Source organism: Phyllostomus hastatus, unplaced genomic scaffold (genome assembly GCF_019186645.2).
Source record: "Phyllostomus hastatus isolate PE091 unplaced genomic scaffold, TTU_PhHast_1.1 phas_contig_80, whole genome shotgun sequence".
NCBI classification, from domain to species: Eukaryota; Metazoa; Chordata; class Mammalia; order Chiroptera; family Phyllostomidae; genus Phyllostomus; species Phyllostomus hastatus.
In genome coordinates this window covers 30,090,949-30,104,343 of record NW_025333960.1, presented here as the reverse complement: position 1 = coordinate 30,104,343, position 13,395 = coordinate 30,090,949, and the positions used below count along the sequence as shown (strand labels likewise).

The following is a 13,395-nucleotide window of genomic DNA, read 5'->3' as shown; positions in this document are numbered from 1 at the left end:
GTTGCAGCAGGCGTGGGTTGCGGTGCAGAGAGTATTGGGACTGGGCATGTAAGGCATCCATGCACAGGACCGCGCAGCAGGTGGACCCTAACTGCGCAAGCCGCAGCTGGCAGACCCCAGCCAAGGGGTGGCAAACAGCAGACCCAGCAAGGCAGCAATTGTGAAACAAGGCACTGCGTGCAACCCAGGATCACAGCGCTGGGAAATAGAGCCTTGGGGCACTGATTGAGGATACCTGTGGGGATTGAGGAGCAGGGAGGGACTCCCAGCCTCTCAGGAGAGGTCCTTGGAGGGTCCAACAGCATGCACAAGCCCACCCATATGGAAACTGACACCAGAGGGGCCCAGTTTGCTTGGGGGAAGTAGCGGAAGGGACTGAGGTCCCACAGAAAGCAGAGCAAGCAACACTGTTCCCTCTTGGACCCCACACCTACATACAGCGTCACAACCCAGCGACTGGAGTAACCCGCCCTGGTGAACACCTAAGGCTCCGCCCCTCACATGTAACAGGTGCAACCAGACCAAAGGAAAAAAAAAATAAAATAAAAAAGATGGCTCAAACAGAATTAAAAGCCCCAGAGCCAGTTTTTTTAAGCAACCGAGAGACAGGCAACCAATCAGATGAACAGTTCAAAGCACTGGTGATCAGGAAGCTCACAGAATTGGTTGATTTTGGTCGCAAATTAGATGAACAAATGCAGGTTACCATAAAAGAAATGAAGGAAAATGCACAGGGAACCAATAGTGATGGGAAGGAAACTGGTACTTAAATCAATAGTGTGGACCACAAGGAAGAAAAAAACAACCAGAAAAGAATGAAGAAATAAGAATTCAAAAAAAAATGAAGAGAAGCTTAGGAACCTCCAGGACATCTTAAAACGATCCAACATCCGAATTATACGGGTACCAGAGAAGAGGAAGAGCTACCAGTGGAAAACTTATTTGAACAAATAATACAAGAGAACTTCCCCATTCTGGCAAAGGAAATAGACTTCCAGGAAGTCCTGGAAGCTCAGAGAGTCCCAAAGAAGTTGGACCAAAGAAGGAACAGATCAAGGCACATAATAATTACATTAGCCAAGGTAAAAATGAAGGAGAGAATCCTAGAAGCAGCAAGAGATAAGGAGACAGTAACCTACAAAGGAGTTCCCATCAGACTATCAGCTGATTTCTCAAAAGAGACCTTACAGGCAAGAAGGGGCTGGAAAGAAGTATTCCAAGTCATGAAAATTAAAGACCTACATCCCAGATTGCTCTATCCAGCAAAGCTTTCATTTAGAATGGAAGGGCAGATGAAGTGCTTTTCAGATAAGGTCAAGTTAAAGGAGTTCATCATCACCAAGTCCTTATTTTATGAAATGTTAAAGGGACTTATCTAAGAAAAAGATAAAAAACATGTATAGTAAAACAACAGCAAACTTACAATTATTAACAACCACACCTAAAACAAAAGCAAAAAGAAACTTAGCAAACAACTAGAACAGGAACAAAACTATAGAAATGGAAATCACATGGAGGGTTCTCCTGAAAGAAATGCTCCTGGTCCATCTTCAATACTTTTTCAGCTTATCCCAGACCTTCACCTTCTGAAGAGTTAGACAATTTTCCTAAATTAGATCTACATAAGTTGGCAATATACATGGTCTAGCACAAATAATGCCCTTTTTAATTACAAAATCACAAGCATGTAATTCTGTAACATAACACTATCACACTCAAGCACACCATATGACATTTTAGGTGAAATGTTCAAATTAAAACTATAAATTATTATACCCATATTATTCTACCAACCACACTCAAGCAGGCCTTACTTCTGCTGGGCTCTATACATGATAAACAGCAATATCGATCTTGATTTCATATTAAGTCATTTAATTTTTTCTCCTTTTTATTGAATTTATTGGGGTAAACTTTAAACAGCCACCAAAATTCCAAACAGCCTCCCTTACTCTTATGTCCTATGCTCAGATAATTTGAATACTGAAAACAAAGTGTATTAGCTAGGTCTCAACCTGTTTCATGAAAAAATTTAGATACAAAATTGAGACTCAATATGTTTCTTTTAGGTTCTGTCATATGAAGATATAAAAATATATATTGCTCTATTAACATGAACTTAACAGGATACTCACCATCAGTATTAGGCAAAAAAGATAAGCAGACAGTCAGAGTGAATCCATCTCCGAAGTTCAAGGTCTGAAGACATGTTACTAAAAAAATAATGAAACACACCATGAATGACTAACTCTGAGTTATCCACCTAGAGAGGCTGCATAGCATCATCACATTAGCAGGGAGATGACAGAAGTCAATCCTGAGCCCCTACTGACCATGTGAATATAAATGGTCAATGTTTAACAAGGTTAGAGAACAAAATTACTTATATGCAAAGGTGCAGGGGTGTCCAACCTTTTGGCTTCTCTGGGCCACATTGGAAGAGGAGGAGTTGTCTTGGGCCACACATTAAATAGACACACGTGAATAAAAACTGATGAGCAAAAAAAAGGTTTTTAGTAAATTTACAATTTTGTGTGAGGCTGTATTCATAACCTTCCTGGGCCGCATGCAGCCTGCAGGTTGTGGATTGGACACCCCTGGCTGAGGAAATTCACATTAACAAATCATTTGGTATAAGGAATTTTGAAGAAGTGCAAAAACCACAAACATTTAGATTAGAATTAAAGTGTTTTTAAAGCTGCTTGAAAAACTAAAAGAAATTATATGTTTGCTCTTCTGGTTGTCATTTGTTTGATAATTACTATTTCATTGGTTTGGATAATGTCTCTAAACACACCTTGTGAACCCTCTTTAGACCAGACTCGGACAGTGGAATCTGAAGCTGCAGAAACGATCAGTGTACGGAATGCATCATCTGATGCCCTCCTCTGGTAAACAGCGTGCACTGCATAGACAGGTCCCTCATGGCCATAGAGATGGACAGATTTTAAAAGCTGAATGAGAAAAAAATGACAAAAACATTATGATACAAAAGGAATTATCACTTTTAACTTTATTTAACTGGAATTATAAGATTAATGGTACTGTTAAAATGTGTCCCAGAAATAGGCCCTTTCAGTTGAAGAAAATGTATACTTTGGAGAAATTTGTCTGACCATATTAATGACACAGAAATTGTGCATACCCTTGACACAGCAATCTGACATCTAAGAATCTACTCTGAGACCCTAACAGCAAGAGTGTAACAAATAATAAAAGGATATTCATCACACTCTCTTTTTTTTTTGGGTGGAGGATACAGGCATGGATCACACATTCTTTATAATGTTAAAAAAAAATCAACCAAGAATTAATAGGGAACTGATTAATTGTTGTAGGCATATACTTTAGCTAATAAAAAGGATAATATAGATAAATATATGATTATTACCATGGAAAGACATCCATGACATTGAGATTTTTGAAGAACACAGGTCAGCTTTGTGGAACGTTCCTTTTGGGATTAGTCTGATGTTTCATCATGAACAGATTCAGGATACAAATTCTGACATCATTACTACCTAAGTGCATAACATCACCAGATGTCAGTTTGTCCCAATTTTAGTGAAGTTAACCTTGATAATGCAGTCAAGGTACTGTCTGCCAGATTTTTTTACTGTGAAGTTCAATTTTTTTTGGTTGATAATGTATGAGATTACACTTGGGCTGAGTAAATATTCTATTCTCCATCAAACCACCACCAAGAATTTTCAGCATCCCCTCATGACACTTGCCTGAATCAATCATGGCTGCAAAATGGAAAAATGGCACACAGAACTGGTAATTCATTTGCTTACCATGCAAGATTCTTCACCATGGCATCATTTCTGCTATTTTAGGTGTATATCTTAGAGTTCCAAAATGTGTGAAATTGCACCACTTCCTTTGAGAAGTAGCTTCCATAAATTGTTTTTTGAAATACTGGTGTCCCTTAAGTGTCTCGTCAGCTGTTTCCCCATTACTTAGGCAGAACTCTGCCATTCCAGAAAGTAATTAATAGTTATGTATAAGGGTCTACACACTAACTTCCTTTCATCATTAACCTTTGGCTTCTTTGAAAAAAACATTTTAAATAACTTACATACAGTATGTATGATTGTACATATACTAGAGATCTGAGACAATGTTCACCAGTATGTTAAATCTGTTGAGATTTTGTATATAGGTTTTTCTTCTTTATATTTTTCTATATTTAAACTTCTTTATATGAATCTTTATCATTACGGCTTAAAAAATTATATCTATTGAAAATATTTCACATCTTTAAGTAGGATTGTATTTCAACCATCAAAAAACTTAAGAAACTCAAAAGAAATCTCTCAGCCCTGGCTGGCATAGCTCAGTGGACTGAGCACGGGCTGCGAACCAAAGTGTTGCAGGTTCGATTCCCAGCCAGGGTACATGCCTGGGTTGCAGGCCGTAACCCCCAGCAACCGCACATTGATGTTTCTCTCTCTCTATCTCCTTCCCTTCTTTCTCTAAAAATAAATAAATAAAATCTTAAAAAAAAACTTAGCTCACCTATTACAAAAAAAAAAAAGAATAAACTCTTAAAGCAAGTGTTCAAACTCCCATAGGATCATCTCTATTGTTTCTCAAGTATTACTGCCCACATGTATTATCTAGAAACATTTCCAAAACCATGTTCCTCAAAGTTACAAGGGCTGCTAAGAGATTTAAAAGAAAAAAGTTCAAACTTGAAACAATTTTGGGAAATGTAAATTAAACAAAGATAAGCAGATTCGTCCACGAAAGAACTTTTCAGAGCCCTCTCTAGGCTCATGTGCATTGGGATTCTCTAAGAGACATATGTATAGGATATGCAGTGTTTCCCAAACTTGATTGATCAGATTCCTTTTTTCATGGAACGTCTTAAAAGATGAGTAATTCTCTGAACACACTTTAGAAAGCCCTAAAGACGTCTTAGGCTTTGGTTAAAACCAGATACTCCTGACCAGGTACTCTGTTTTCTCACCTGAGCTTTTATTTACGCTATTTTTCCTACCAAGAATTCTCACCCCTTTAACTCCTCCCAAGGAAATCACCTCACACTTTAAGAACCAACTCAAAGGCCACCTCTTAAAAATCTCTTCTGAACTCACTGTACCATGGTTGGGGGATGGCGAGTTAGAGCACCTACCTTGTACTGTACTTTATTCAAGTATATTCAGCCTTCAAACTATGTATGTTTCATGAATAGGATTTTGTCTTATCTCCATCTTCAGTATGGCAGATGTACAAATATCTAGTGTACTAACTTTTCACTTTTAATCTTTTCTTACAACTAGAAACGACCTAAATATCCATCAATAGAGGTCCATCCATACCCAGCACTACACATGATAACATCACTCAGAGTTATGTGAATCTATATCCACATAGCAACAGTTATCCTGTGAACACAGCAGAATTAATTTTTGCTACTCACTGAACTCAGATCAAACAACCCATGTAAGAACAGTTTGAAAATTATTTCAAAATAATCAGAAGTTCACAAAAATGACTGATAGCATATCATATGGGAGCAAATTTTAGAGGGAAGGGTACAGCTCTGTGGAAGTACAGAAAAATAAAGGATCTGAATTACTGATAAGCAAGAATGAGGCAACTTCATAAAGGAAGAACACAATAGAAAGGAGAAAGAAATTGAAAACAAAAGCAGATATAACAGTCATTTCTTACAACTATAAACATGTCTACCCACCTGATCATTTTCTATTTCCCAGTGAACCACTTGACTATCAGATCCTCCAGAAACTAATTCAGTAGAAGGAGCTGCAAAAAATTATATCTTGGTAAATATTTTTATTTTTTTTACCAGCTACTTTGAAAACTTTCAAAGCTATAGAAAAGATATAAGAAAACTTATATACCTAGATTCACCAACTGTTAACACTTGTCATATTTGATAAATAGCTTGCTCTCTCTATATATGCGCAGGGTGGGCAAAAGAAGGTTTACAGTTGTTTGCATGGAAAAATAATACAATAATTAATAATACAAAAATATGTTTCACGTACTCAGACCTGTAAACCTACTTTACGCCACCCGATGTACACACAGACCCCTTTTTGTTTCTGACAGCTAGGGAGAAATAAGTTGCAGACATCAGGACCTCTGATCCTCAAACACTTAGCTATGGATCGCCTAAGAAATGGAGCATTCCCCTACATTACCACATTCAAGACTTTCAGCAGTGATACAGTATTATTACGTAATATACACAACATTTCTCCAAACTGTCCCAGTAATGTCTTTTATAACTTTTTAAATTAAGAATAGAAAGACCACACATTGTGTGCTTAGCTGTCACCTTTTTCAGTCTCCTTTCACGTAGAATAGCATCCCAGTCCCTTCTTTTTGTGTGATAATGAGCATCCCAGCCAGTTGTTTTACAGAATGTCCCGCAATCTCGATTTTTAAGAAGGGGAAGATAATAAATCATTTTTGTTTGGATTTGCCATTTATTTGTTTCTTCTGTCCTGTGCGCTAGACATTTAGAAGCAGTAGCTGGGAACTGTCTGAAGAGCATCAGATAAGGACTCAGAAGTCCCAGGTTCTGTCCTAACCCTGCTGTCAGCCAGCTGTGACCTTGGGATTTAATTTCTTTATGCATCAGAGAAATTAAGCTATTTATCTACCTACGTGATTTTGAGAATTACTATAAGGTACCTGATACAGGGGTTGGAAAGAATAGCTAAATTATCTGTTGGTAGAGCCCTCGTCTTAGAGGAAATCAATCCTAATAGTTAAAAATTAGTGATGTCAAGCAATTTGCTTTATATAACCTCACTTTTAAAGGGAAGATAAAATATACAAGCCCAAATTAATATTTTATAATGAATCCCTACACTGATATTTAAGTAGTCTGTAATGTCATTTGGTGGCAATTAGTAAAATTACAATTGTGTTTTAATGTCTGCACTAACAGCCACTCTTTCTACTATTTAATGGTTTCCACTGACCTAATGTGACTAATACTGCATTACTAATTGAAATAAGGAGCCTATTTAACTTCTTCTAATGTCACAAATAAAATCATACCAGAGTCTCACTAACTCAGGAAATTCTCCACTTGTACCTGGCTCAGGATGCTCTTAATAAATGTTTATGGGGACTTCCAGCCAAAATGGAGGCATAGGTAAACACACCTCGCCTCCTCACACAATCACTGCAAAAATTACAACTATCACCCAGATTCATCAGAAAATTGACCCGTATGGAAGTCTGACAACCAGGGAATTAAGGAAGTCACATTCATCCAAACAGGTAGGAGGGGTAGAGACTCAGAGACACAGAAAAGATAGTCCCATGTCCACACGTGGTAGATAAAAATCAGAAGGGATACCTCGGGAACGAGTTCCTACCCCAAACCACACCATCCAGCACAGGGTTCCAGTGCCAGGAATATAAGTCCCCCTAGCTTCCTTTTGTAAAAACCAGTGGAGGTTAGAGCAGTGGAAGAAACTGCAGGATTCCCAGGCATCTTCTCTTGGAGAGCCTGCAACAGACTTAGGTCTTATGCAGACTTATTCCCTCTGGGCTCCAGCACCAGTGCAGCAGCTGAAAGGGCAACAGCAGCGTGCGGGAAGAAACTGAAGTACCTGACATTAGGGTGGGTGATGGGGAACAGCCTCCTCCTGAACAAAACTCCAGAGGCAAAGCAGCAACACTAACCCCTTTCTGAGCCCTCCCTCACACAGAGCCACATTGCATCAGAGACTCCATCAACCTGGTTCACTCCGGCTGACTCACCCTGGCAATTAACTAAAGCTCCACCCCAGCCAACTTGCCCCTGAGTAATTTCTGCAACAGGTCATGTTACTAAGACAGGGAGTCAAAGCAGCTCTATCTAATTCCTAGAAACAAACACAGGGAGGCTGCCAAAATGAGGAGATAAAGAAATGTGGTGCAAATGAAAGAACAGAAAGAAACTCCAGAAAAAGAACTAAACAAAATAGAGATAAGCAATATCAGTTGCAGAGTTCAAAACACTGGTTATTAGGATGCTCAAGGAACTCACTGGACACTTCAGCAACAAAAAAAAGACCCAAGCAGAGAGGAAGGTTACATTAAGTGAAATAAAGAAAAATCTAGAGGTAACAATGGAGTAGATGAAGCCAAGAATCAAATCAATGATTTGAAACGTAAGGAAGAAAAAAACATTCCATCAGGACAACAAGAAGAAAAAAGAATATTAAAAAAAAAAAAACAAGGATAGGCTAAAGAGCCTCTGGAACAACTTTAAACATACCAATGTTCACATAATAGGGGTGCCAGAAGGAGAAGAGAAAGAACAAGAAATTGAAAACTTATCTGAAAAAACAATGAAAGAAAACCTCCCTAATTTATTGAAGGAAATAGACATACAAATCCAGGAAGACCAGAGAGCCCCAAACAAATGGATGCAAAGAGGACCACACTAAGACACATCATCATTAAAATGCCAAAGGTTAAAGATAAAGAGAGAATCTTAAAAGCAGCAAAAGAAAAGCAGATAGTTACCTACAAAAGAGTTCCCATTAAGACTGTCTGCTGATTTCTCAAAAGAAACTTTGCAAGCTAGAAGTGATAGGCCACGAGTATTCAAAGTGATAAAAAGCAAGGACCTACAATCTAGATTATCCAGCAAAGCTATCATTTAGAATTGAAGGACAGATAAAATACTTCCCAGACACAGTAAAGTTAAAGGAGTTCATCACCACCAAGTCATTACTATATGAAATGAAAAATTGGATTATGTACGAAAAAAGATCAAAATGATGAATATTAAAATGGCAATAAATTCACAATTATCAGCAATTGAATCTAAAAAACAAAACAAAGCAAACAAGCAGAACAGAAACAGATTCACAGATATGGAGATCATTTGGAGGGTTATCAGTTGGGAGGAGGGAGGAGGAGAATGGGAAAAAGGTACAGGGATTAAGAAGCCTAATTGGTATGTACAGAATAGACAAGGGGATGTTAAGAATAGTACAGGAGATGGAGTAGCCAAAGAACTTAAGTGCATGACCCATGGACATGAACTAAGGGTGGAGGAAATTGCCAGAGGGAATGGGGGGTACTGGTGGAGGTGGGCAAAGGGGGAAAAACTGGGGCAACTGTAATAGTATAATCAATAAAATAATTTAAAATATTTATGGAATAAAAACTAAAATTATTTCAAAGTCCGTAAGAAAACTACAGTAGGTATATTTAAGACATTTGAGGAAATTCCACAGGATTTTGGTGGCACCTTCTAAAAGGAATATGTTAATCAAACACTCTGGAATCACAGAACCTTAGAAATGAGATCTAGAGATGATCTAGTCCAGGAAATTTCAAATTGTTTGGTGTCAGGACTCCTTTACACTCTTAAAAATTTTTGAGAACCCACACTGGCTGGAGTGGCTCAGTGGAATGATTGAGTGCCAGCCTGTGAACCAAAGGGTTGCTGGTTCGATTCCCTGTCTAGGGCATATGCCAGGGTTGCAAGCCAGGTCCCCAGTAGGGGGTTTGTGAGAGGCAACCACACACTGATGTTTCCCTCCCTCGTTCTCTCTCCTTTCCCCTCTCTAAAAATAAATAAAATCTTTAAAAAAAATTTTTGAGGACCCCATAAAGTTTTTGTTTATATGGACTGACTATATGTACCAACATTAAACACACTAGAAATTTAAACTGAGAAACTTGAAAACTACTTGCTTGTCAGTTTATTTAAAAATACTAAACTCCATTACATGTTAACAAATATAATATTTTATGGTGAGGGAAAACCCTTTATTTTCCTAAACAAAAAATTAATGAGAGGCACTGTTTTACATTTCTGAAAATCTCTTTAACATGTAACTTCATTAAACTACAACTAGATTTTCGTATCTATTTCTGGATTTAATCTGTTAAAGTATCACATATAGTGAATCTGCTGGAAAGTGCCACTGTATGACTGGAATCGAACGAGAATGTAAGCAGTGAATAACCTCTTAGTAGTAATCTGAAAATAATTTTGACCTCCCAGGTGTCACAGACCTCTAAGGGTCCCCTGTACCACTCCAAGCCTCCACTTTTCATATATTACAAAGGTGCAAACTGGAGTAAACAAAAAATGCAATGTCCTGCCTAAAAAGCAATAGATTCTCTGTGGCAGAAACAGCCCCACAAACCAAATCTTCAGAATCCAAGCCTGGGCTGGGCCCAACATGGGTCCTGATCACAGGCTTTGAGCAGAAACTAAGCAATGGTGGGGATCTTGCCATAGACAGAGGCTGCCTCTACCCTCATTCTAAGCACTGTTGTGTTATCTATGCTTTAATTGCTATAAAGTAAAAGTACAGGTCAGATATTTCACTGGGCATACCATTTTTCTTCTATTTCCCAATTGCAGAGTATCAGATAAGCTAATGGTAAAGTAATAGAAGTGATGAAAATATGACTAATCATACTTTGTCAAGAAACAACTGAGATCAATTTTAACAATCAGATTGATACTTACAGCCATCCTGTTTACAAATCCACTGTATGCAATTGACCCGAGCAGTGTGGCCATTCAGGTTGGTAACAACAACTCTTTTCTTTAACAAAGAAAACTCCAGTTAGTAAGTTACAATCTATCCTACAGAGGAATTTAAAAAAATCAATAAAAATCAGATTTTAATAGTTTTGATACAAAAGTGTTCAGGATTGTTTCAAACAGAATCATTTTCCTTAATTCATAAACTTGTAACCATGGCTTCAACTATCTGTTCACTCTCATTCTTTTTGCCACTGCACATCCCCAGTGCCATGGGTTCTCATCACACTGAGCTCTCAGGTCTTCATCTACCTAACTCCTGCTCACCGCCCCCACCCTTCCCACCCCAGTCCTCATCCAGGGAGCCTGTCTTGACACCCCAGACAAAAGAAGGAACCCTTTTCTTCCTCCTGCTCCCACAGGTCTCAGGAGCTTAATTCTATCATGCTTGCACCAATTTGAGTGTTTTGTTGACCAAAAAAACAAAACAAACAAAAGAAAGACAAAAAACTTTTAATAGAGGAATTCATATTTAATGGATACCAATTCATGGCTCACTTTGCCCATCATGGCTAATCAGGTGATGCCCATCATGGCTAATTAGGGTTCTTGAATCATGACACAAACAAGGTCACCACCAGGTCACAACTATGAAGGTCCTCAGACATCAGATTTCTTCAGACTGTTGCTTTCACCAACATCACTCCACACTTGGGCTCTCTTTACTTCACCCACTGCTGAAAACACTAACTCTGTGATTGCAGTGCCTTTCTCTTCACAGACCCTTTCTCTATTTATTGCCAACTGCACAGGCTTATATGCCAACTAGAATTCTCATGGCTAAGAAAAAGGGTTACAGAGGTAAGTATATAATTAACATATTTCACACATGAGTTATTTGAGGCTGGGAAACAATTATAATAGCTCATTTTCTCTCTCACTAGATTGAGAATTCCTTAATGGGCAGAAGTTATTTTTTACCCATTATCTTTGTGTCCCTACCACCCAGTCCAGAGGTAGCCCATGGAGGGTCCTCAAAAATCTGCTGAATGAACATCATCCCCCAAACTTTGTTTTAGTACCTCCATGCTCTTATTCCCACATTTAATTAAATGTCCAACAAGCAAAAACGTAACAAAACAAAATACTTTTTAGGGTCAATATATATTTTTGATAGGTTAAAATCTAACATGGCCACCAGATTATCACTAAAAATAAAAATGTGATGTAAGGCATGGTACAAATCCATTAAATAGCTGCAAAAAGAGAGGTTTCCACAACTGAGTCAGTCCCCCCTATTCAATGGCCACTGTAAAGTTTACCCGTGGTTTTATGTGCTTTCTCTTGCCAGTTAAGAGAGCAGAGCTATAAGAAACAAAAGTAAGCTAATACAACTATTTCCTATATAAATTGGAATCTGCAAAGGGTGTGAGGATAATGGTATTTCTAATCAAATTAATAAAGCAGTACAAGAAATATAGAAACCTAGCTCCTGCACTACACTTTAATTTCCAGCACTTTACTTTTTATACTGAGGCTCTTTTTCAGAAACAACATTAACTATATTGTCCAAAATTAACCAGTGGGAATGGGGGCAAAACGAACTCTGGGAAGCACACAAAAACTAGCCATTTGAAAAATTTGGTAGGGAAAGAGCCAAAAAATAAAATTAACTGACTGGGTGAAGTTCAGAGAATGGGTTAAGTCCTACCTCATAAGTAGTGCTCAAGATTCCCAACCCCTATGACCTTTACCCCAATGAAACTTTCTTTAATATGTCCAATTCCAAACTAAAATATAAAATACAAGTGATGTATTTTTTAAAGCAATACAAGTTTATAAAATACCGCAGAAAATATGGAAATGGGATCGCAACTGTGATAATGGATTTGATCCAAACCTAAATCGCAAATCTTTCAAAACCCAAACTAAATCTTTAACTAACAGTACTACATACAGTTAGTTGCCACAGAAGGCTTCAGAAAAGGTTATCATCATTCAGGTACCTATGAGAGGTGAACAGGTCACCGGTGGGACTTGGGGACCCCATGCTGAAGAAGCGCGCAAGATTTCGAGGAGCGAGTCAGGCGTGCAAACAGGAGTCCCCGCCTAGACACCCTCCCCCACGCGGACCAGCCCGCACACCGAGCGTCTTCGCTCTGGCGCAGCGTCCACAATCTGTCCAGACAGCACAGAGCACATTCAGCCCCACGGGGTCAGACGTCGGGCCATCTCTTACCCAAGGGTCATAGAGCACCACGGAACAGGACGTGCCGAAGGCCAGAAGTCCTCCCCGCCCGGAGCTCCAGCTCAGGGCTCCCCGCACCCGGTTTGGGCAGCAAAATACATGAGACGTCTCCAGCACGGATGCCACCATGTTGCTGGCTAGTCAGCGGCCGAAACTTGGGCGCGCACTTCCGCCCTCTGAGCGGAACTGCTCGCGAGGCCGCCTCCCGGGCTGGCTGATTCCTCGCCGCGTTTCAGAGGCTGCCGGAGTCGCGGGGCGGCAACTGCCACGCCCCCCGGCCCTGGGTCTTGGGAGCCTCAGTTCTCGGCCGCCACTGCCAGCTCTCGCGTCCTGGACCGTGGCCCAGCGAACGCACGCGGCCACCGTCCCAAGGACCAAGACCGGCAGGAGTAGTTCCGGACGTTCTCGAAAAACCCGCGGCTAAAGTGCGGGGCACCGTCAGCAAGGTCCCATTGCCCCTCACGCCCGGGCTCCCAGCAGCGGACGGGGCAAGCAGGCTAGAGCCTCGGCAAGAAAGTCTCGGGTCTCCTTGGCGCAAGGGCGCAAAGGGCTCGCAGAAAGGGTATCCAACTAGTCTCCAAGCTCTTAGTCTACGCCCGACCCGCCTTCGCCCCCTCCCGCCCCTTCGAGACCCGCGGCGCCGGCGATCCGGTAT

General features: G+C 39.8%; 1 protein-coding gene across 1 annotated transcript in view; it reads right to left on the bottom strand.

The window, feature by feature from the left end:
- Positions 1-12,887, bottom strand: part of ELP2 (elongator acetyltransferase complex subunit 2) — a 41,101-nt gene extending 28,214 nt beyond the window's left edge. The window contains exons 1-5 of the mRNA XM_045849670.1: positions 12,732-12,887; positions 10,475-10,553; positions 5,705-5,775; positions 2,798-2,954; positions 2,136-2,213 (exon numbers count right to left, since the gene is read on the bottom strand). Of these exons, the coding sequence (XP_045705626.1) occupies positions 2,136-2,213; positions 2,798-2,954; positions 5,705-5,775; positions 10,475-10,553; positions 12,732-12,869 (523 nt within the window). The 5' untranslated portion in view covers positions 12,870-12,887. The remainder of the gene's footprint in view (positions 1-2,135; positions 2,214-2,797; positions 2,955-5,704; positions 5,776-10,474; positions 10,554-12,731) is intronic.
- Between the last annotated feature and the right edge of the window lie 508 nt (positions 12,888-13,395).